Here is a 25,280-nt window from a genome sequence, read left to right on the forward strand (position 1 = left end):
GTCTTTCAACGGGTAATACAAAACTTATTGAGAGATGTTGAGGGGGTTCTTGTTTTTCAAGATGATGTCTTAATTCATGCTAAGGATGATGTGACACACGATAACATTGTCAGGAAGGTTTTGGAGATTTTTAAGGAAAGTGGTGTTGTCTTAAAAACTGAAAAGTGCAAGTTCAGTTGTAGTGAAATTGAGTACCGTGGTCATTTATTGTCTTCCGAGGGGATCGAGCCTAGGGAAGGGTTGATTGATGCCATTATGAAGGCACCGGTACCAAGGGACAGGTCAGGAGTTAAATCTTTGTTGGGGCTTTTGGAGTACTACTCGAGATTTGTACCGGGGTATGCGTCTATTGTTAGACCCATCAGTAGTCTACTCAAGCTTTCCACGAAGTTCTCATGGACTAGTGATTGTGATAATGCTTTTACTAAAGTTAAAGACATTCTTAAGAAGGATGATGCCCTTACTCCATTCCATCCAGATTTGCCTTGTTATATTACTGTGGATGTGAGCAAAGTGGGATTGGGAGCCATTCTCACTCAACGTTCTGGCGAGAGAGAGTTTACGGTTGCTTTCGCTTCCAGAGTACTTAGGAGTGCTGAGGTTCAATATTCTGTTATAGAGAAAGAGTTGCTGGCATGTGTGTGGGCTATTGACAAGTATCGGCCTTATATTTGGGGTAGACGTTTTAATTTGATTACTGACCACAAGCCATTGGTCTCTATTTTGTCTGCTGGTCCAAGCAAATGTTGTACGCCCAGAATCACAAGAATGGTGACCAATTTACTTCAATATCAGTTCGATATCACACACATTTCTGGTGGGAAAAACACACATGCAGATTTTTTGTCACGTTTTCCTCAGAGTGATGGTGTGAAAGAAGGTACAGGTTTTCATGATTTGAATGATGAGGACGAGGAGGATTGTTTTGTGGCTTCGATAGATGTGCCTGTTTTAGCTGTTGGGTCTGAGGAAGATTGGAAAGAGTCTTTGTCAAGGGACAAAGTGTTGCGGGAAGTGTTCGATTATGTCAGAAATGGGTGGCCCAAGGAGAAGTCTCTATCTCCTGTTTTACAGCCATATTGGAAGATTGAATCTGAAATTTCAATTGAGGATGGTCTTTTAGTGAGATGTGACAAACTAATACCACCTCATAATCTCAGGCCTACTATCATGAGGGAATCCCATGAGGGACATTTGGGAATTTCTCTAACTATACGTCGAGTGCGACAAGATTTTTGGTGGCCGAGTATGGACAATGAGATTCGCACTTTTGTTGAGAACTGTCGAGTGTGCTCTATGTCTGAGAAATCATTCAAAATTACTGTCCCACCCCTATCTCCCATCGAGTGTCCCAGCAGTCCTTGGGTTAAGGTAGGCATTGATATTATGGGTCCTTTTGATGTTTTGCCATTAAGTTTGAGATTCATTATTGTTTTAATGGACTATACGTCGAAGTGGCCCGAAATTAAGGTTGTAAAGGAGGTTAGTGCTTCCACTGTGGTTAAGTTCCTCAAGGAGGTGTTTGTGAGAGAAGGTTTTCCTGAATCGATTGTCTCAGACAATGGGACTCAGTTTGTTAGTTTGGAGTTTCAATCATTTCTCAAGTCGTGTGGAATTAAGCACTTTAAGAGTTCACTTTATTATCCACAAACGAATGGTCTTGTTGAAAGGATGAACCGTGTTGTGGGTGATTGTGTCAAGTGGGCTGTAGAGGGGAGGCATAATGTTCTTGCTTCTTTAGAAAGTATGGTTTGGTCTTACAGGACAACACCTCACTCTTCCACGAAGGTCTCTCCCTTTGAAGTTTTAAGGGGGAGGAAAGCTAATACCAGTTTTAGACCCAGTTGGATGTCGAAATGGTCTTCTCCTGTTGTTAATCTTGAGTCTGTCTTAGAAACGGTCAAGTCTAATTCTACCGTGGCTCAAGATAAGGAGAAAAGTTGGTTTGATCAAAGAAAGAAAACAAAAATGGTCAATTTGTGTGTGGGGGATTTTATAAGAATAAAGAACTCTACACACACAAAGAAAGGAAGATGTAAGTACAGTGAACCTATCAAAAAAGTGAGAATTGGTGGTAATGCTGTTCAGGTTGAGGGTGGGTGTTGGTGGAATATTTCGAAAGTTGTGAAACCTAAAGAGGTTTCTGTTGCTCCTCAGCAAGGTGACATACTTGCCAACAGTACGAATTTTCCCAGTAGGAAAAGTTCTAGATCTATCATTCTGCATTGTAGGTTTCGCGAGTAGTAATAGACCTTTTGTTCTTTCGTGTAATAATTGATCTCTGTTGTTAAGTTTCCTTTTAAGTTTTCTTGATTTATATTTTTCCTTCCTCTGGAAGAAAGGGAGGTATGTTATATTCTACATCTTGCTAAATTGTACTGTGTCCCTTTAAGTTGCTTGTCATACTCAGCCTCTAGTTTGTGATGTCATGTGCATCTTGTGCATGGTAGAATGTTATGTTTTAAGACTGGAGAACTGTTAAACCTGAAGATGCTGGCAGATGATGAGCTGTGTAGTTCTTCTCAAATAAACTACTTTTAACTCAAGTTCCTGTCTCCTGGATCCCTGGACTGCTACAAAGTGCTACGACAAACACTCCCTCAGCTTTCTTTTTTTATGTACATTCATGTCATTATTACATTTTACAATAATTTTTAAAAATTGAAAGCATTTACATTAACATTTGAAGACACAATTATATATTTTTTTTTTTTTAAAGTGCTTGCGAAGATAATCCTCCTGTTCTTCACGAGTGACAATTGGTAAAATCACTACTCAATATAAATACTTTTAACCCATTTTCACTCTAGAAGATAAAAAGTATTCTCCTTTATTCCAAAATATTTCCTTTTTGCGTCGATAGTTTATTTATATTACATTTTTCAATCATTAAGAAATACTTCCATACTAAAAAAACGTATTTATTATTCTTTCAAATCCTCTGTTGAAAGTCATCCAACTCCACTTGAAGGATCATAAAGTTAAATGTAAATTAAAATATATATTAACAATATGATCCCTCTATGGAAATGAAAGATAAACTCAAGCTGATACCATCGCTCGTAATCATTACCATGCACTAGTATTTCCTTAATTAACCTAAATTTCTTGTAATGGTTCCTTCGTCAACTCTTTATTATATTCCATTTAAACTTAAACATACTATATTCTATAATCATTTAAATATTTTTGCTTTCTTTTTTTAAAATATCAAACATATACCCATTTGCATAATTTACCTCTCTTCGATATTCTTTCCTTCCTCCGTCGAAATTCATCCAACTCCTCTGGAGGGGACATAATGTTTTATGTATTTTTAAATATACAATAACAATATGTTCCCTCTGAGGAAATGAAAGATATTTTCAAGAGGCTTCCGCAGCCCCGAATCATTACCTTGCTCGTAGTTTCTTCGCCTGTATTGATTCTCTGAAATGAAACCAATCATCCCACGGGTGTGGTTTATATACTTTTCGGTTACTTAACACTCTATGGGATCAATGTATAGCTCCTCCCACTTTTAACTCACGTTTTTCAGTTGACAGTTCTCATTTCCACTGTTTTAGTATGTCACGTGTTTATGTAAACGTGCCTCTTTCCATACTTTTTAACTTTCTTATTTCTAAAATGCCTAATTTAAACTCGTTTTTCTTATTAAAGCATTTCTATAGGTTACTTTTTTTAATACAAGTAGTAAAATGTATTCCCCTTTTTTCTTTTCGAATTGAGAATTCACCCAGTATCTTTCCTTATATTATTGTAATCATTCAGTCAGTAAGCATGTACTCATGCAGTGAGCCAGGCTTTAGGCAATGGAGTGCCTCAAAGTGCTATGCACTATGCATGTAGTGGTGTAATGACCTTCAAATTTGTGCTTCAGGACTACAATTCCCCACTCACTATCCATACCAGCTCGGGAGCTACTGGTAGCTCACCATAAACCTGAAAGTAGCTCTCAGAGGTGAAGACAAACCAAGGCAATCTCAGAGATTCTGTGTATATTAAAGAAGGCAGCACTGCTCATTTTACTACCCTTAAGAGTTACAGACAGCCAAACCAATGGCAGGGTCTGTAGATAACACTCAAACACACACTGTCATCAGTGATGTCATCAGTGAAGTCACTGACCATGTCATGAATGATGTAATATATATACGCAAAGAGCTGCGTATGAAGGGTCCGTATTTAGAAGGAAAGGAAAAGTCACACATGGTAACTTTTTCTCTCCTTGTAAATATGGAGCCACCTGCACCACCAGTATGTCACAAAAAGTGACGTACTGGTGGCGTAGAGAGCTTGTAAATCTGCCCCAGAATTGTTTTCATTTATCCTCATTTTTTTCTTCCAATATATGCTACAATGCACAGCATACATTGAAGGAGAAAAATGCCTTCATTGATTGTTTTTGTGCAGGAAGGTGTCTCTTCCTGCACAAAAACAAACTCCACACGACACAGATATTCTTGCACCATGGTGCAAGGGTGCCTGTATCACCACATGCCTGCAGTTTAAGCAGCAGTGCAGAGGGAAGCACAGACTTCCAACATATTTATGTACATATGTTGCATCCCTGTGCTTCGGAAGTAGCTCAGCACGCTGTAGCTAAAGAGCTTACAGTGTCATGCTACAGCACTTCCTTATAGTTCTGCAGTTATACATTCACCATATACCACAAATGCATTCTTTAGTCAATTATACAGTAAGTATACATTTATGTAAACTTTCACACATTAGCATATACATTTAGGTCTTTCTTTAACCAGAGTAGTTAGTTCTGAATATAACTTTTTTTTGTACTTTTATTTTATTTTATTTATTTATTTTTTGTACTTTTTTTTCTTTTCTTTTTTTAAAAAAAAGGAAAAAAAAGTCAACAGGACGAACGAAACCATGAACTTTGAGGGAATAAAAAATAAAAAACTAGCATCGATGGTTATCAATTGCTCTGCAAACTAGGTCTACTGATTGCTCCCCATAACAAATTAAACAATTGCACTTCACGCAGTGCATTCTAACTTTCACAAATTGGGGACGTATGTCTGGTGGTAATGTTGAAGGTGATGCCCCAGAGGTACTTGGTATTGCCGCTGGTGGAGGTGCATTTTGGCGCAGTCTTCTACATTCTTCGTGAGCATAGTTCACAGGATGCATGGATTGGAGGTGCTTGCACATACTAGCAGTGCCACAGGAGTATTTCTTGTTTGGATCTCCTCTGGACAGTACTGCCTGGCAAATCTTGCATGTTACTTTGGTGGCATTACATTTCTTTTGCCCCTCCGGAAAAGTAAAACATTTCCATACAATGGATGTGTATCTTTCGGGAGGGGGAGGTTCTGGTAGAAATTGTTCAGCAACAAAATCATCAGAATCAGATGACTCTTGCAGTGGTGTAGCCATTTTTGTCTCCAAAAAAGGAATTCAGGTTTACAATGAAGAAAAAGTGACGTTCTTTTCAGGACAGGTCTTCTCCTAAGGAAGTTCTAAGAAGAGTAATTGAAATGGGTGGGGTTCTTCAATAGTTAGAACAGTTAGTGTTATAAACCAATCAAATATCTTTTTTTTGGTCACATGGGATCCGCGTTTGGTGCGTACACGCAGCTCGCACCTAGCGCGACTTTGCGAAATTGCATTTAAAAGTAATATAAGTTTATTAAAACTAAAAGAATATTTTTTTTTTGCCTTAATATATATATATATATATATATTTTGTATATCGAAAAATTTCGCGGCTGTCGCACGCCCACTGCATTGAAAATGTAGATGACGTCATGCGGAAACGTGCACGCGTGGTGTGACGTGATACGTATATGTTGCGTATGCGCTTGAAGTCGCGTACTGGTCGCATAGCGATCGCGCATGAAAATACGCACCCATCGCATACCCTACGCGGATCCTGCAGAGCAATTCTAAAATGGCGGCTATGTTCCGTGCAGTAGTTCAGAAAGGTGGGTTTTGCATGCGCGACTCCTCCCCAAAAAATTTAAAAAAGAAAAAATATTATAAAAATATTTAAACAAATATAAAATATATATATATATATATATATATTACATAAAAAATATATATTAAAAATGTGTAATGTACTCTAAAAAATAAGATATCTAAAAATAAATAGATTGAAAACATTTATTAAATCAGTATCAAAGAAATAAATAGAACAATTAATACATTTAAAAATTGTCATTGAGAAAATCTCTCAAAATCACTGAAAAAAACCGTAGGTTTCAGGCAGGTTATACTAAGGAATTATCTTTTAAAAAACCTTCGAAATTCACTGAAAAAAACATAGGTTTCAGGCAGGTTATAGTTAAGAATTATTTAAAAAACCTTAGAAATTCACTGAAAAAACATAGGTTTCAGGGGTGTTATAGTTAGCTAGACATTTCACTCATACAAAACCATTGAAATTCCTCTGTTATAGTTAGTTGTACTAACTGTAACTCTCGTGCCCGCAATCTACTTGTGATGATGCCACATATTACATCACTGATGACATCTCAAATGACATCACTGAACCGTTTTCAATTAGCTGGAGACGGAATTATAATACCCGCATATTCCCACCACATAAATGGCTGCTGAGATACATTTTGGTTTAAATGAAGTAATCATCTCTGGCAACGGTGAATGCTTCACAATTCGCAAAAAACTGTATTTCTTCCCATTTGTTGGGTTTTCATTAGAATATGTACCTTCCAGTTTAAATTAGAACTAAAAGTAATCCTCAGATAATTAAGAACTTTGGCCTTACTCAGCGTGGTCCCCCCATGCTGGTATTTGAAGGTCCACATGTAATTATGTAGGATTAGACTGATTTATTTTGAGATCCTGTCCCTCCATTAACTGAGTACATTTGTCACGCAGTTTCTGAAAGCTTTTGGGCGTACATGCAAGTAGAAATGCATCATCTGTGTACGAGAGAATGGGTAATGAAAAGTCGCCAACCCTTGGTACATCCACCCCCTCTTTAATAGATGTTCTTTTATGCCATTTATATACATCAGGAATAAGAACAGGGCTAAAATGCATCTTGTCTGATCCCTCTGTGATTCAATTTATTGGGTTAGTTTCCATTGGAGGCAGAAGCGCACTGCAATTTTTTATTCAAAATATAGACACGTTATCTGGGTGATGAGGTCCAATTCAAAGCCCATTTTCTGCATTATTGCCCAAAGTTTTCCCTATTGACGAAGTCAAATGCGCATGAAAGATCAATAAAGGCCATATAGATTCTACTTTGTTGGCCTTAATGTACTTGTTAATAATAAGGTGCAGGTTGAGTACTTGTTCACTACTCCCAATACCGGTCCGAAACCCATATTGTACAGGGGTTAAAATCTTGCTCTGACTTGCCCATGATTCTAAACATGCCAGAATTACCCGCCCCAAGGTTTTAGCAGTGGCATCTATTAAGGAGATTGGCCTATAGCAGGTAAGGGAAGATGTATCCCCTTTTTTAAAAATGGGGACCAGAATTGCCCATCTCCATGATTCAGGGATTTTGTCATCCACCTTACTTCTAAAAGCATTTGTTCAAATTGGGGCCCACAGATTGGTGTCTGTTTTAAATAAGTCTACAGAAACCCCTGTCCGGGCCAGAGACTTTCCCTGGTGCTGACATTGTTACAGACTTTACCCCTTCCAAAGTTATGGGGGTCAATAGTGGCACATGAGTTAAGGTCTATAGTCAGGGGTTGTCTGGATTTAATAGACTATGACCTGGATGTCCCATTATACATGAAGATACCTGTGAAGTGAGTAACCCAATTTGCTTCGGGGATCAGGGCTTCCACTGTAGGGTTATTGTGATCAGAAACGAAAGGGTGGTTTATTATTTCCCAAATTGTTGTCCTGTTCTTATGGGTGGCAGCTGCTAACAAATCCTCCCAAGCTCTAGACCGTAACTCCCTTTTCCTTTCACCTAATGTTACCTTTTATAGATGATGGGCACATTTCAACTCCAGAGGGCACTTCAGGATGCTATTTAAGATCTTTTTTAGGCATTTATGGGCCGCAGTGCATGCGTTATTGACCAAAGATGCAAGGGAGCATCTTTTGATGGTTTGCTGACTGTCAAGCCTTCGCTAATTGCTGTGCATAAGTTATTAAAATATTCAAGTACCACGTGATGCATGGGCTCCTCTAACAAATAATCGTTTATGACCTCCATAATCTCCCTGACTATTTTGTGTGTATGGTTTACCGGGTCAATATGTTCCCATTTTATCCTCAGGCACCAATGTTTATTAAACATCTGGTTTTGCCTTTCCCACAAGGTTTCGTATTTATATTTAGAATGAGAGTAACACACACTGTATTGTGATCATAAGCAATTTGAGCTTATTTTGTCATCTATATCTAAGGACATGACCTCGCCTGTGATAAATATAAAGTATGTCATGGTCCCCTGGGTGCCCACTGTATAAGTAGGAATATTTTCGTCCGCATTTGTCAGGGTTTCGAAAAGAACTTGGAGATCTAACTTAGAAATTAGGACGTTTAAAGTATCGCCCAGTATGTCTAAAATGGGTCCTATCCAAATACTCGTGTCTGTGCAGAGCGGAGAGAAGAGAGACAAAAGTGCGCTGAGCTGAGCTGCCGAGGTGTACCGCGAGCCGGAGGAGCGTGCGGTGAGCCCACGGTGATCCTGCCGGTGATCCTGCCTTTCCGCTCCCCTACTCTCCGCGAAGACACAATCCAGCCGCGTGTAGTGGCGGCGGTGATCGGCAGCGAGGAGCCGCGGGAGACACAAGCCAGGGGCCGTGAGCCTTGAAGTCGCGGGAAGCCGCGGGACACAAGCCAACCGCGTGTGGTGATGAGCGGCGGCGGGCGGCAGCGGCAGTGAGCAGCCGCGGGAGACACAAGCCGGAGCCGCGAGTGGTGGTGAAAACAGTGAGGCAACATTTACATCCTTTTCTCTGAGGGAAATAATTCCTCTGAGCCCTCACAGAAACGGTGGGGCTCGATCACGTTGCTCGCTCCTTCAGTGCCACATGCAGTTTGAAGTATTTTATTTTTGTGACTACTCCTTACCACATTCCAATGGTGTGAGCTAAAAAGTCAGACTAGAAGCGCACCCCACTGCTGATCCCACATAAATGTTGCCGCTATTTTACACAAAAATAGGCATGTTGTAATGTAAAAGACCACCACTGAATTTCTCTGGTCTGTTAGATACACCAATCTTCCCCTGGTGCACTCGACAGTAACTGCAGCTACCCCCTCCCATCTTTGGGTGAGTGCATGGTCACCCAGTTACACTTTTCCATCAAGACGCGGTGAGCAAGAAGATCACCATAAGTTCACGACTAGAAATATATGCCTGACCGAAGGAGTGCTAAGGAATAAAGCTGGAAATGAGATTAGGGAAAGTTCGTCAAGTGGCGGCAGGCAAAAAACAAAAAAAGCACTCGAGAAGGCTCACTGACAAGTCAAAGAGGAAAGTCTCCAAGATCAAGAGAGAGGCTGATCTCAGCACCGACTCCTGAAACAACAACGTTGGGTCCAAGAAGGAAACCGGAATATATACATTCTTTTATTTAAAGGATCCTATGGCGGCGATCTATGCACCAACAGCCGAGGCCTCTAAATTGCCAAGCCCCGTCGTTCCAGATAGCTCAGTTGCCCCCTTGGCACAAGTCTCGACTAAAATCAATGACACCCTAACAGGGAACCAACTCCCAGAGAACCAAATGACACATCAACGTCTGAATAAGTCGGTAATAGTAACAGCACAAGTGCACCAATTTAAAACCCCAACAAACCCAAGGTAAACAATGACAAGCACAGTAAATAAGGGAAGTACAGAGGACTCCTCGCTAAAGTTAAAATTAAAGAACTCAAGCAGAAGTATAAAACTCGGAGACATAGCATCGGACGGAATTACAAACGTAAAGGAACCCACAAAGGAAGCAGTGGAGGAAATATTAAAACTCAGCGAATCGTCCAAGCCGCTAGTACAAGAGGAGGAACCCTGGCTAAATTCATTTTCCTTATCTAATGATCCCAATTTCTTAGAAATCATGGAAACAATAAACCGGAACAAAGAACCCCAAGGGAATGCCTTACTAGCTGCAACTTGTACTAAAGCTCAACAGAGCAGCCTGGGAATGGTGGTTTCTACTCCTCGAAGCCCCTTGGCTAAAAAAGACCAACAACGGCTTGCACTAGACGATAGCGGAGGTATTCCAACTAAATTAAATCATTCGAATCTCTCAGCACCTATAACAATTTCCTCGTTAGTACGATTGATCATGAATCAGATGTTTTGCGAAAGCCCCAAGAACAACAGCCAAGCACTAAATGGAGCCAGTCCTTGCTAGGCACCCTAGATCAAGCGATAAGGGTGCTGAATTATCAATCCGACAAAATGGAGGTCCAAATAGACCTCACAAATTTAATCGCTGGCCATATGTCAGGCATTAACGCCAAGATGGACTTACTTACGTCACTTCTAACCAACAGGGGAAACAGGAGCTTCATACTTATAAAGACAAACAACAGTCTAACTGCGGCTGCGGGAGCATATTCGAGAAATTGGCAAGTCTTCCCGACATTTTAAATGACATCTTAGGCGCTGTAAAACTAACCCGTAACAGCAAGCAGAAAAAGGAAACGCAACAGAATTTGGACATGTTGGTAATTCCAAAATGCAATAAATTAATAACAAATGTAAGAAGCAAAGCAAAAGATGACCTAGAGCAAGCGGTACCTGATGAGCAACCGTAAATAATAGATAATCCAATGGAAACAACACAGTCCTCCAACAAGTCCTTGCCCCATGCAAAACCAACAAAAAGACAAAGAAAACTGGGCAAGGAAGGCTAGGCTCAAATACAAAAAGCAACAAAGCATAGACTCAGGAAAAAACTTTTCAATATTTAAAATGAGAACACCCCGAGGAGGCAAAAGCAAATCACTGAATATGTCCCTGCGTGGAGAGGTAGAAATCAATGCATCACAACGGAAGTATACTTCAGACTCCATTCCAATGGAAGGAAGCCCTGTCTCTGGAGTAACCATCATCCCCACCCTTCAAAAAACAAGACGATCCAACTCTCCCCCGTAAATCAAGGTCGTCGATGGAAAAAAGAAACAGAATCTAAAAGTAGACAGGAAACACGACATGAAAAACCTGAAAAACCCTAACCAACTAAAGGTGCAGGACAAACAGGATCATTTCAAATGACAGAGACATTCAGCCCTGGGGACAACATGCATAAAAAAAGCACAACGGGAGAGGATTCTCCACATGGGACAAAGGGTAGCAAAGCACAGTACGCAACTAGAATACAGGCAGACTTAAAAAAACAAAATGCACCTGGAAAAAATAACAACCGAACTCTCAACCGAGCTAAATCCCTTGAAAGTTACAATAATTGGTAAGGACCGAAGATGCACACTACCCATCAGGGAAGCAGTCCTCGAACCAACAAGGATAAGGAAAACAAGCACTCTGGGAATAACAGAGGAAAAAAACGAGGAAGTGAACGAAGAACGAGAGGAACAAGAAGACCATGCCAGGTGCAACTTATTCACAATTCTGCAGCCTTTAAAGATGATACTTCACAATTGCCCGAAGGCCATCCTAACCATACAGAGGCATTCGAATCAAAACTGACATTTGTGCCCGAATATCCCACAAAAGGAAGGCTGGATATCCTTAATCAAGGGAACCTGTTAAGATTGTTAAAGGAAATCCCAGAATTAAAAGGGATAACCTCCCAGGATTTAATAGCCGTTGAATTTCAACAAAAAAGACAAAATCCGGACACTGAGGAATCCGTGACAACCTGGGCTACAAAGGACTTGGTGGACAAGATATATTCTGCGAGACCAAGATTTGGAGCATGGGGAAATACTTTGATGCTACATAAACGTCCTAGGTACCCTTATCCCCTACTAGACAGTCTAAGAAACCCAAAAAAGGAAGACAAAGACGGGAAAAGCCAGAGCACATGCGTTCGAGGCGCTCGCGTCACCACGCCAGCATCTTCAATCAGTGGAAACAGGGTCCACACATTAGTAAGTACGCAACACATGGGACGTCGAATACTGGACAGGATGGATTGGTCATGGGTACCAAAGGCGCTAAGCAAAAAACATACCTAACGAAGATCCAAATATACCTACGGCAGCGGAGAAGTGGGACCAAATCCAGAAGGAAAAAAGACCGTATAGCGTCTCGTTTTGTCCTTGGAATGTTCATGGTTTTCAAGAAATGGCCCAGGACCATGAAACCCTTGCCTTCTGTCAGCAACAAGTTATAATCTTGCTCCAGGAAACATGGAAATTGACGTCCAATTCAATCCCAGGATTTAAAGAACACCACATTTTCGCAGAAAGATTTTCACCTTTTGGGCATCCACGAGGCGGATTATCAATAGAGCCAGTCCTTGCTAGGCACCCTAGATCAAGCGATAAGGGTGCTGAATCCAAAAGTATGAGTGGTTAACAGAAGAACAGGGCGTGGGGGTTAATTGGGCTCAAGTGATTAAAATTAGTCATATGTCCCCATCAAAGATTCAAAAGTGGCAACTTCTAGTGATTAATGTCTACATCCACCCAGAGCGGAAGACCCAGAAAGAAAAATATTCTACTTGAATAACCCTGATAAAAGCAATGCAAAGATCCCATGCGCAATGCCCAATGTTCATCTCAGGAGACTTCAATTGCAACCTCACAACTAAAAATCAGGTTGAAGGGAAGATGCAAGCGTCCTGTGGTGGACGAAACATAACAAACATACTAGGAGACTTGGGATTGACAATTTTGAACGGTGAAACAAAGGGCGACATACCAGCAGCTGTCACATATTTGAGTGGCAAGGCTCACTCAACAATAGATTTCACAATTACTAGTAATAAGTTACTCCCCAATATCGAAACATTTCAAATCGCCCAACGCATAGAAAGCGATCACTTCCCCTAAATAAGGAGATTGAACATCTCTCTCACTTCGGCCCAAAAAATGAACTCTCTTATACAACACGCCGATAAGTTCAACTTAAAAAAATTAAAATGGCCAGGAGGGGGGTTGAATAGTATCCAGGACACAGCAAGGGATTATGTGAGTAAATTAGGGCCTCAGTTAGAGGAAGAACGCGATATCAACTGGGAACAGTTGGCCCAAGACCTTATCCAAACATTTCCAGCATTGCCGGGTAATCAAGGAAGATTTAACACCAGGAAGGAACCATGGTTCAACACGGACCTACGAGATCAAAAGAGAAGGGTCACAAGAGAGGTTAGATTACATGCGCGGGCAAAAAGAATGGGGAAAAGCCCAAATAATAGCGAACTAACGGAAGTAAGGAATATATACAAGAAGATGTTGAGGATCACCAAATCTGCACATAAGGAAACCATCTGGAATAAATTATTGTGTGCAGGTAAATTGCCAAATAGTAGGGATTTCTGGGGCATTATAAACGATCTGAATAAAGGAGCAAGTCTCCAACAAGAGGCAGGAATTGGAGAAGAAACGTGGGTTCATTATGTGCGAAACTTGTACTGCATCACAGACTTAAGCACCATTGAAGGTTCCCGGGGGACGGAGTCAGAAGTAGGAAAAAGAAAAAGAAACCTGAGTTCAGATAACAGAGAATATGAAGATTGTGAACAAAAGACTGGGGGCGACGAATTAAATCCACTAATCACCAGAAAACAATTGCGGGGCATAAAATTAAAACTAAAGACAGAAGAAGCAGCAGGTCCAAATGGGCTGCCTAACGCGCTTTTTAAGAACGACCCAGACTTCTGGTCGGAGATCTTAACGCCTCTTGTCAACCACATTTACGCACATACTGACGTCCCAGTCTCTTGGAAAGGGAACATAAGACATCCGATATTTAAACAGGGAGACCATCGCAACCCAGCAAATTATAGGTTGATATATTTAATTGATGTTGAGGCCAAACTTTATGCTTCTTGCCTTTTAGTACAGCTACGAGACTGGATGGACTGCACGAACATAATCCCCAAGTTCCAAACAGGATTTAGGCAAGGGATGGGAAACATAACAAATGTGGCGTATTTTGGCGCTCTTAACGGAAAAAGCAGTAAATAAGGGAATACGGTTGTACGAATGTTTCGTTGAGATAAAATCCGCTTTTGACCGAGTGAGCAGAGAGCACCTGTGGGCAAAACTAAACACATGGGGACTGCAGAGTCAACTACTAAAGGCAATAATCGCCCTTCACAATGACACTTGGGCAAGAGTGAAATTAGGCGATGGATGTAGTACAACTTCGAGTATTACCACTCAACAAGGCTTAAAACAAGGATGCGTGTTAGCACCAAGCCTATTCATCCTGTTCCTTTCAGATATCAGCAAAGTTATGGAAGCTGCCGAATGTCACCCGCCGATCATGGCCAACAAGCCCATCAACATATTACAATATGCGGACGACTTAGTAGTGCTAAGCCAAACACCAATAGGCCTACAAAGAGCAATAAACAAATTAGCATCCTATTTGAACCGGGAAAAATTGGAATTAAACAAAGCAAAAACAAAAGTCGTTCGCTTAGTGGATTAAAAGAAAATCAAGTTCAAATGGACGGCGAATAAGGCAACGGTGGAAGAGCAAGGGTCCTATAAATACCTTGTTATAACAATAGGGGAAGGCTTAACACACAAGGAGCACAAATCGGCAAAAAAAGCCAAAGCGCAATCGCTAATTATTGCATATCGATTATTAAAAACAAAACTGGATTGCCCGAATCACAACCACCTCCTAAAGGTGATGGCTGCTCAAATTTTGCCCACCCTGTCTTACGGTTTAGTCACTTGGTGCGGCAAGGAGGCTGACCTACTAAATGAACTTCAGACAAAGATCTACAAGGCCGTTTTCAATCTTCCAAAATCTGCCTCCCCATCACAAGTGCGGCTCGAATTTGGCCTTCAACACCAGAAATTCCGGAGCATGAGCGGCTTCGTGAAGCTTTGCCAAAAATGTTGTTCCGCTGACCCAGACACAATGGACAATCTATGCTGGGAAGAAATCACGTATCAGGTGGACAAAGAAACATCGAGTGCCTGGGGAAGGTACTTGAAAACCTGTTTGGCAGACCTTGATTTAGAAAAAGTATGGGAAATCAGGGCAGATAAAGCAAGTATTAGCAGAGCAGTCAACGACGCAGCAAAAAGGAAATCCTTTCTGGAGGATAAAAACATAATCTCTAAACGTCGGCATGGGTGGACCATTATTACCTCCTACAAATCACTTAAACCTCAAGCATATTTATTATCACACTTTAGCGGGCATTTAAAAAAGAGCTATACAGACTATCGGATGGGAAAGCATGTCTCAAAAGATCTACTGCCAGGCTGGAAACACAAACATCAAACAGTGCAGTGTCGACTATGTGGATATAAAATGGAATCCTTATCCCACCTATTATGCGTATGCCCAGCAGTCATGGTCTTGAGGAGACGGTATTTAAAATCCATCTTCAATGAACAGAATATTCGCACATGTAGACAGGCAGTGATTAGCTGGCTGGGAGGCTCCTCTATAATTCTGGCCTGCCGGGGAGGAAAATTCCTAGCAGAGGTAAGAAAAAGCTTATGGCGAGCGGAGCAGGAGGAAAATAGAGGAGAATGTTCCCCCAGGCCTGGACCCTATGGGCCAACCACGCCACACATGGACATTCTACATGTTAGCGAATCACATGGACCTAGGTTATACAATTAATGGGTAATTTTAATGTTGCTTGATATTAATTGTGTCTGTACAGTCATTTTTATTTTTTGGGAAGATTGGAAAGATTTTAATTAATCATACAATAAACTTTTTTTTGACTTTGACTATCCAAACACTCATCTTCATGTGAGAAACCACATAGTTTAATATCACCCGGGTGCAAAGTGTTAGACTGAAATCCCCCACCCAGAGTACAAATGTTTTCCTGTTTAAGTGCAAACAGAAGCTGTCCAAAAATGCTTCAAGATTTTGTATTGCCTTTTATGCATGTGTGTTGAAGATATTATTATAGTAATTTATTGACAGACTATCCCATTCACCATGGAGGGAATGTGTGCTACTAGAAACTGTGGCGATGACCATTTTAGAGCAGGCTGTACATTAGCAATGTTTACACTGATCAAAGTAGCACCCCCCCAATGGTCTGCCGGCCAATGGTGCCACAGCAGGTTGAAATAATGCAAAGAAACCATTTAAATGGAAGGGAAGAGACACCTCCTGAACCTGTATCTTTTCCTGGTAAAATGAGAGTAGTAGATGCCTTGCAAGAATTCCAGGACTGAGCAGAATTTTCGTCCACTGTATCAATACAGGCCATATTTGTAATTATAGAGGGGGTGGACACCCACACTTGCAGACCATTTCTTGCCTCTAAAGTAATGATTTGAGTGGATGTGTTAACATTCAGATGGCAGGTCCTTGTGAAGAGTCAATCATTTTGGTCCAGATAGGCAAGTGCCATGAATCTATTTCCCCCCCACAAAAAAAGGTCAGGATGTTTTCTCAGGTCCTTGAGTGAATCCTGCTGGTTTTTTGTGGCCCCCATATCTGACAAACTTAGTTGTCTATAGAAGAAGCCAAGAGGGAGAATCTTTATGCTGGAGATTCTTATCATCCCGGATCTCACCATGTCCAATATTTCCCCTACTGTTTTCAATCTACTATTGATTCCTGGCTTCTCACAGCTTCGATTCAGACACATGAGCTCACAACATTAAATGCTTGGCTTACTCTACAGCTGGTAAGAAAACACACCTCATTCTTTCATCCCTTGATCAGCCCACTTGCAGAACATCCTGAATATGTGCAGCACTTCCTTACGTAGCCTGGGTAAGTACGAAAATGGGCATAGTGCAAAGGGATCTCTATATCCAGAGTGATCTTGAATACCCCCGGGTACGCTTATACTTTTTGGGGATACTGGGCTTTCCCATGTGGAGATGCGTGTTTGGGTAGTATAATGTGTTAATTTGTTGTGCGATTCCAGATTACCTTTCTAATCTAGGCAATTGCTTTCCTTTCGTTTGCACTAATCACTATATGTTGCCAAAACATTTTGGGGTTTTGCTTTTTGGTATACATAAACATTGCATGATTCGGTATATGTTGGTTGGGTGAAGGATAAAGCAATGCAATGTGGGATTCATAGTGCAACAGCATTATTAGAACATTAGGATGTTGGGATCTCTATTAAAGACAGTGTAGTGACTTGACTAATAATGGCTGGTAAACGCCATATGTGCCAAAACTCGTATGTTTGTCTTTCTGTTTCTCCCTTTTTAATTTAGAACACACCACACACATTGGGTGGAATGTTCTAATAGCCTTATATCCGTTATGTCTCGGGATATACTGGCTGTTGAAAGCCAGTGGTTTGGGCCTATAACTCGGGTTGGGGCTTTTAACCGCAAGCGTGCGGCTGCTATTTTTGCGCTGCGCTGCTTTTTTCAAAAAGCTGCGTTACATGACGAGCTGAGCTCGTCATCAGCGTGCGAGCGGCACAACTCATGACGAGCTCAGCTCGTCATGAGCGCAGACGGGGTTAACAACAGGTATAGCGCATGACAGTGGGCTTTAAGGCTGTATTAAAATACTGGAATGTTAAGAGCTCCAGGTAAGACAATGGAGAACCAGTGGCCTATAAAAGCTGGTATAGGCCCACTGCTCTCAGCATTACAGTATCCTAATCGACATCCTTGACATCTCTTTCCCTTGCCTCTCCAGAATTTGTGGATTAGGCAGGGGAAAGCAAGAGGCAGAGCCGGTGCAGCAGAGCACACAGCGAGCCCCCTCTACACCGCTCCTCTCATTGCTCAGTGTTGCTGGAGCCTCCGAAGGAGGTAGGGGGTAATTCAGCTCCACTCCTGTCTCCCTCAGCTCTGCCAAATGATGACAGTTTGGCTGGGCCCAAGGAGAAAGTGGTTGACTGTTGCTCACTTTCACAGCTTTTGCTGTGTGTGCTTGTAACAACTAGGCACACTCAGCAAAATCTGTGAAAGGCTCTGAACTCTTGGTGGCTCAAGGAATTGTAATCTGCCAGGAAGATTTTGTTTCCAATTAGAACATTCTACCCTCGTGGGGTAGAATATTCTAAAAGCCTTCTAGACTCCCATGGCAGGATATACCAGCCAAAGGACTTCTCTCTTTTTATAGGGTATAACCTACGACTTGGGCCTATAATGTTGGAGCAGCAATGGATGGTATAGCCTGCTATGGTGGGCTATACGGCTATATTGTATGTGTTGTTTGCCTATATATGCTGTTTATATTTTATCTAGTCAAATACATGGAAAAGAATTACCATGTTTATCCATCACTGAGTGTATGAACTATGACATGCTTAGCTAATACATGAACATTAAAAAAGGAGTCATAGAGTCATTTGGTGAGTATTTAAAAATGTGCACATTCTGTGACTGTACCTTCCACCCAATGTTTAAAGACTATCTTAGAGTGTATACATTCATTAGACTGTAGGTGCTGCATATGAAGGTTGTAAGCTGGTAAACATGAATGTGATGCTGAAGTTTTTCTTGTGCCTGACTCTTGGGACTCCCCTCTTAGTCCATATTATCTCTTAAACTATTTCTTCTTTCCTATCTGATCATAGGCCCAGTGGAGCCCCACTGACCAGCTGTCCTTATACGCTGTCAACACGGTGCAAGTCGGTGGTCAGGATAAGTACTTGATAGTAAGTTTCATGACTGGCTACGCATTGAGATCAATTGGAGAGCAAAAATAATTGGGAAACAGCTAAATGTCTTACTGATTTATTATCCTTAGCTTCGGAAACAGGTTTGATAAACAGGAATTCGCAGTAATTATTGATTTAATTATTATAATTAAGGATCCCTCACAATCAGTTCTATAAATATGAAACATACGCAGGTTTCTCAAAACCAACCCAAAAATATCAAAGCATTATGATTGATATTACTTTAGAGAACCTGCCAATCCCCCATTTTTTAAGGTTTACTTCTTGCAGAAGCCCAGTTAATCTAATCAATCAGTTATTTAGAGGACCAAAACAAAGCGAACCGTAAAAGACTATGACTTTTCAAATAAATTGGCTGTCACTGAGACAAGTTTTCACATAATTTGATATACATGATCTTTTTTTTAATTCTCTTTTTAAACAATATTACAAAATAAATAAAACCTACAAATGTCAAGAGTATACTCTTGCCATTTGTATGTTTTATTTACTTTGTAATATTAAAAAAGAGAAATAAAAAAATAGAATATAAATGAAATCTTATCTACAAAATACAATGGTTGTGTGTGTCTCTCTCTCTCTCTCTGGTGTGTTGGTAAGAGAATATGTTTCTCTCATGTATATCAAATTATGTGAAAACTTGTCTCATTGACTCAGCCAATTGATTTGAAAAGTCATAGACTTTTACGTTTTTTCTTTATTTGGGTCCTCCAAATAAGGGACGTCAGGACCGTCTTGTGTCTTTACCACGTTGTACCCTGGTCCGTTGACATATTTTGGGTTGTCCCATTAGTTTGTAATAGATGTATTTCCTTTGTCACAGAGGTTCATCTGTTTGTCTTACAATCTTAAAAATGCATCTAACTATGCATTTTCCTTGGAAACAAATACAGCTTCTTCACATATTGATATTCGTACAAGTTGGATTCCTACACTGACTCCAACAACACTGACATGATTATCCACGCCAGCTGGCAACATAAGAATGTTCATATTAGTCAGTAATTCATTGGTTTGTTCAGTGAGAAAGACACACTACCTAATAATGTTTAATACTTAAACAAAGAAAAAAGTGATGCAATGTGGCGATGTCAGGGGTGGTGGGGTGATAGCAGTGTGGCAGTAACCACTTCCACGATCCCTAAGTTCATGGATGCGCCCTCTTACCAAAGTGGAATTCATTGAGTCAGTCGATCGTCAACTGTGCAGTGTGTGGATTGAGGGATGGTTTGCATAGGAACATCCCTATTAAGTTATTGATTATTGTTGTAATAGGATAGGAGTTAAGGTCTTTATTCAGTCACGCACCTTGAGGAGTCATTATTATGTGCCTGCATGAAGCACCTGATTGTAAATCCTAGTCGGGTGCTTGGTTTGCTTTTTCAAGGGTGAGGGTCAAGGCAAATGCATTCCAATTGCCACGTTGTATATGTTGGACCAACAAGAACCTAGGTCTACTGATGGGTCACCTAGAAGAACCTATTAATGTTAAAGGGGCAGCTCAGCATGCTGCTTCACTTCCCTGCATTAGACTATTAAGAAACCTCAGAGATTTGGGTTACCTGCCACTATTGATAGATTCGGGAAAAACAAGGTTTATCTGTAATTGACAAACTTTTTATAGCATATGTAGGTTATTAGGTATAACAGAATAGGCTAACAGAAGATCTATTCTGATAATTATCTTAGCGATTGATGTGATATGGACATTTAATCATGTAGAATGGCCTTTCCTCCTGCAGGTTCTGGACAAAGTAGCAATAGGTCTGTATGTACAAAGATACATCCAAGTCAGTTCTTAATAACTAAGGACACAGATATGGGTAAATGGTGCAAGAACAGGTTGTTTTAAACTATTGCATGGAACAAGAAAGGGAAGCTCTTTATATTCACTCCTATTCGTTTTTCCATCAAGCCCAGAGCCCAACTAATGTGACAGTGAAAGGGATGATGTTCTGAGGATACCCGCGTAAGATACATCTCTTTGCGATGATATTCTACTGACTGAAGAAGACCCAAATGTTCTATAGCTGCAGCTACACCCATTTAACAGCTTGACACTGTCAGGATTTAAAGTTAACTTTGTAATATTGGAAGTGTTCAGAATCTAAATTGAATAGACAATCAGTGGCAGAGTTGAAGAAATAGCTACATATGGGCAAAAAAGGTCTTAAATATATTCGGGTGCAAATCACATAATTACCCAGGAACTTTATTTGTCAAAATAGCCATCCTTGGTAAAAGCAATAAAGAACGACTTGAGGCCTATGTTTAGAACTTAAATGGTGAGGATAACAACTCTAAAAATCGACAAACTCCCCAGATTGTTGTATTTTTTCCCCCATGCCCTCCTGGTGTTAATTCCAAAACAATAGATGTACCAGCAATGGTGTGCCTGTAATCCTTTATCCGGTAAAATCAAAAGCCAAGGATAGCTAATAGTTTTACAGAGTACAGGTAAAATGGAAGGAATAGGTCTAAAAGACTTAGGAACACATTATAAAGCAGCTCACTTGATCATTGTTTTTAATAATCTCTTCGGGAAACAGAAAAGCACTGGCCAATATGGTAATGGATGTGTTCGGTTGATGACACTGAGGCAAATTTGCCTCCTCAAACATGATAGACCAAATGTGGCTTATGTTTCAAACATAACACAACCTCCCTTACCATCCCTACTAGAATAACACCTTTCCCTTCGCTTTTATTCCAATATTAAACAAGCCTGAGTTCACAGCGGCATTAGATACAACATAATCTGCACCTGGGAGGGTGGGGGTGTATATAGTGTTAAAAGATATGGACGAAACTGTTATATCATTTACTCTATATACAATTGACATTAAAGTCTCAAAAGTGGACATACATATACATACATAGATACTTTCAGATTTGCCACTGGGCAGTTTCTCACAGAATAAGGCAGCTGGGATTAGGGACCTCACCCTGTTTAAAAAACTGTTGGCAAACTATGAAACAACTATAGAGTTAATTTATTTTATCTGAAAGAAACACATTAGGTATAGATTCCTTATCTTAGAATCACCCCCAAGTGTCAGACTGGATCCGGAAAGTTTTTTCGTCAGCAGTACCTCTGCGTGTCGGAAGGTGGCGTCGGTCAGCTCAGCGTCCGTCGTTGGCGTCGTGATCGCCGGGATGACGTCGCGGAAGCTACTTTCTTTTTCCGTGCCAGCCAGTGCATATCCGGGAAGAGCAGTACCTCCAGTCACTTTTTGACTGACTTCTTTCTCGACTTTTGTCGACTTCTTTTTTGAGTCTTCGACTCCTGGTGCATGAGGGATGCCCGGCTTCCGTCATCGGATGATGTTGGTGACGGATCCGCACCGCGTGTGCCTCTTTTGCCTGGAGCGCGACCACGACCCCAAGTTGTGCTCCGACTGCCGGTCGATGGTGCCGAAGGCTTTGCGGGAGCGGTCCCGAAAGCTGCTTGAGCAACGGCAGTTGGCTCCGCACCGTTTGAGATCGCGAGGGATGTTGAGGGATCGGTCGCAGAGCCACCACCATTCGTCCAAGTCTTCGCACTCGAGGTCAGCTAAGTCGAAGCATAAGAAGTCGAAGAAGCATTGTCGCTCTTTGACTTCTCCTCGTCGGTCGGGCGAGGAATGAGGGTGGTGCCCCTCCCGCGGCTCATTTTGCGGAGCCCTAAGAGTCGACTCTGCATTTCCCTCCCTTTCCGGGACCTGGAGCTACTCCCGCCCGGCTTTGTATGTTCTACGAGGCGATGCATGCCATCTTTTGGCGGCTCAAACCTGCCAACGCGCCTTCAGGCCCCTTGGACTCGGCTGGGAGGGCTGGGCATTCTCCACCGACGGCTCAAGCCCCGGCGTCGCAGGCCCCCCTTGGATCCAGGCCTGGATTCGGATGGGCGCCGGTTGACCTGATTACGCCTCCAGCTGTGACACTTCCTCCGGCACCACTACCGCTTTTGACGCTGCTGGTCCCCCCCGGCCGGCGTCTACCCCGGCCTCCATCTCAACGTGGTCCCGGAACCGGATCAGCGTCGCCCGACTCCGGATCTGGCGCGGAGTGGGATTTTTGTGACCCTGTTCACTCCTGGGGTCCCTTTTCAACCAGAATAGCACCCATAGGATGAGGAGGAGGACTGGGAGGAGTCAGGTAACACTCTGACCAACCAGTTGGATGGACAGGGCTGGAGAGAGGAACTTGGGGATGCCAGTGGTCTCGACACCTCCCCTAACCTTGGCATGTTGTCTCCTCCTACCGTGGCTACAGAGGAGGGAGCATTATACGCAGTGGTGTTGCGTAGGGAGGCCAAGGCTCTCAACCTCGAGCTTCCTACGGTGGTGGTCAGGACTGACCTCCAGACAGAGGTGCTTCAACCGGCTGCATGCTCTTTGGAGCCCTTGCTGCCTTTTAATGAGGCCCTCACCGACGTCCTTTCGGGCACGTGGTCCAGGCCCAACACAGGGGCTCCCGTGGACAGAATGATTGCCCGACGCCACCGCCGAGCGACCACACTTTCCTCTCCCAACACCCCACGCCGGAGAGCTTGGTAGTCCAAGCCTCCACTTCCAAGAGCGCATTCCCTACCGCTCGACCAGCAAGGGAATCCAGAAAGCTGGACCATCTTGGAAAGAAAATGTTCTCTTCCGCCAGCTGAGGACTGCGGTCGGTAAACACTGCATGTCTCTTAGGACGTTATTCCCACTCGGTGTGGGATATGGTTGCGCAGGTGCTGCCTCAGTGTCCAGAGGAGGCCCGGGCAGTGCTCTCCCAGGCTGTCGCCGCCGGGAGGGATGCTGCGAATTTACCATCCGTTGTGGGATGGACACCGCCTGCTCTAGGCAGGACGATTTCAACGTCAGTAGCACTCCGACACTAAGCCTGAATGAGATCGACTGGCTTTTCAGGGGATGCCCAGAACACTTTGATGGACATGCTCATTTTCCTCGAGCCAACCCGTTTCTCTAAACAACCCGTTCTTTTTTAACCTAGGAAAAGAACAACCACTCTAGAGGTATGTGGAGTCGGCACTGTTAAAAGTACCGCAAATTTGCTTGAGATTGTTATCAGCACCTAATACCTTGCCATATTATATGCTTATAGGTCGGCATAATTAACTCAATTAAGGTAGGACTATTTATTTATTATTTTTTGCATCTGAGACTATACGGATATAACTCGAAAATCTAACGCTCGGATTGAAACTACTTTTTTCTATAGGATATCAAGTCCATGAAAGCATAGGGTAAGCAAGCAACGTTTTTGGTCTTCTAGTAGTAAACTTGAGACTGTACACTTCACACAACCTATTTACAACATTGTTTATTGTTGGCTTTATTTTTCAGCTGACTGAACACATTGACAATTAATGAAAGGTATGAAATAAGACTGCTTTCAAATACACCCCCATGACATATATCCACCACAGTACATTTACAACTATCGTTATCTCATTTTCATTTCAGATCAGCCCCTGATGAAGGCACTGTCTGGTGCCGAAATGCATTGGGCATGAACGCAAAAGAAATTAATATGCTATGAATTATGAGTGGTTATAATATGATCACAAAATGGTTATTGTTGTATACATTGAATGGAAAGATGACGTGTTAAATAGTCAAATCAAGATTGTACTATATTATGAAACGCTTTATTTTTTGATTACGAGAGAATCAGTATATGAAATTAAATAACTGATGAACTACTACATACATTTTTTTGTGTATTGACATTGATAAATGCTTAAGGTGTAGGATCACACCAGGTGAACCGTGCGCAACTAGATGAGATTCATCTCATCACAACTATTATTTCTTCACTACGGGCGTGACGCACCCGATTAGTTGTAGCACCGCTGGATTAGATTGAACATTCAGTTTAACGGAGTGCTCCTCACAAACCCCTCAAACCTCATGCCCTTTGATGGCCATCGCCTTTTTGGCGACAAAGCAGACAACGCTCTAGAGCGTTTCAAGGACTCACGGGCTACAGCCAAGTCCTTGGGCCTCTCTACCTGCCCCTTTCAGTCTGATTTTCGCCCCTTTCGAGGCTACAGAAGGGGTGCCCTTCTACGTCCCGCTCAGAGCCACAGGCAGCAGCAAGTTACCCAACCTTTGCGCGGCCAGGGACGTGGGAACAACCATTGTGGTTCCGGGGGCCAGCGGGCGGGCCAGTCCACCAACCCACACTCTGCTGCAGCCTCCAAACATTCCTAGTCCGACATTTCAGGCCCATCAAACGCCAGTGGGTGGCAGGATTCGCCATCACCTCCCCCACTGATGCTCCATCACATTGGACAGGTGGGTTTTGCAAATAGTCCGAAGGGGCTACTCTCTCCCCTTCAAGGCTACCCCTCCAGCCATGCCACCACAATACCACTGCATGTTAGAGGATAACCTGGACCTTCTCCAGCAGGAAGTTATGGCTATCTTGGCCAAGGGAGCCATCAAATGCGTTCCTGTACCAGAAGTAGGTCGTGGTTGTTATTCCCACTACTTTCTGGTCCCCAAGAAGGACAAGGACCCTCGTCCTATCTTGGATCTCAGGAACGTCAACCGCTTCCTCCGGAAGGAGAAGTTCAAGATGTTGATGCTCACT

General features: G+C 42.1%; 1 protein-coding gene across 2 annotated transcripts in view; it reads left to right on the forward strand.

Moving 5' to 3' along the window:
- LOC144784260 (mitochondrial Rho GTPase 2-like) overlaps nucleotides 1–25,280 on the forward strand; it is a 1,917,079-nt gene that overhangs the window by 1,850,324 nt on the left and 41,475 nt on the right. For both annotated transcript variants that reach the window (XM_078662926.1, XM_078662928.1), the window contains one exon: nucleotides 18,594–18,674. In XM_078662926.1, the coding sequence (XP_078519052.1) occupies nucleotides 18,594–18,674 (81 nt within the window). The remainder of the gene's footprint in view (nucleotides 1–18,593; nucleotides 18,675–25,280) is intronic.

This window comes from Lissotriton helveticus, chromosome 10 (genome assembly GCF_964261635.1).
Source record: "Lissotriton helveticus chromosome 10, aLisHel1.1, whole genome shotgun sequence".
Taxonomy (NCBI): domain Eukaryota; kingdom Metazoa; phylum Chordata; class Amphibia; order Caudata; family Salamandridae; genus Lissotriton; species Lissotriton helveticus.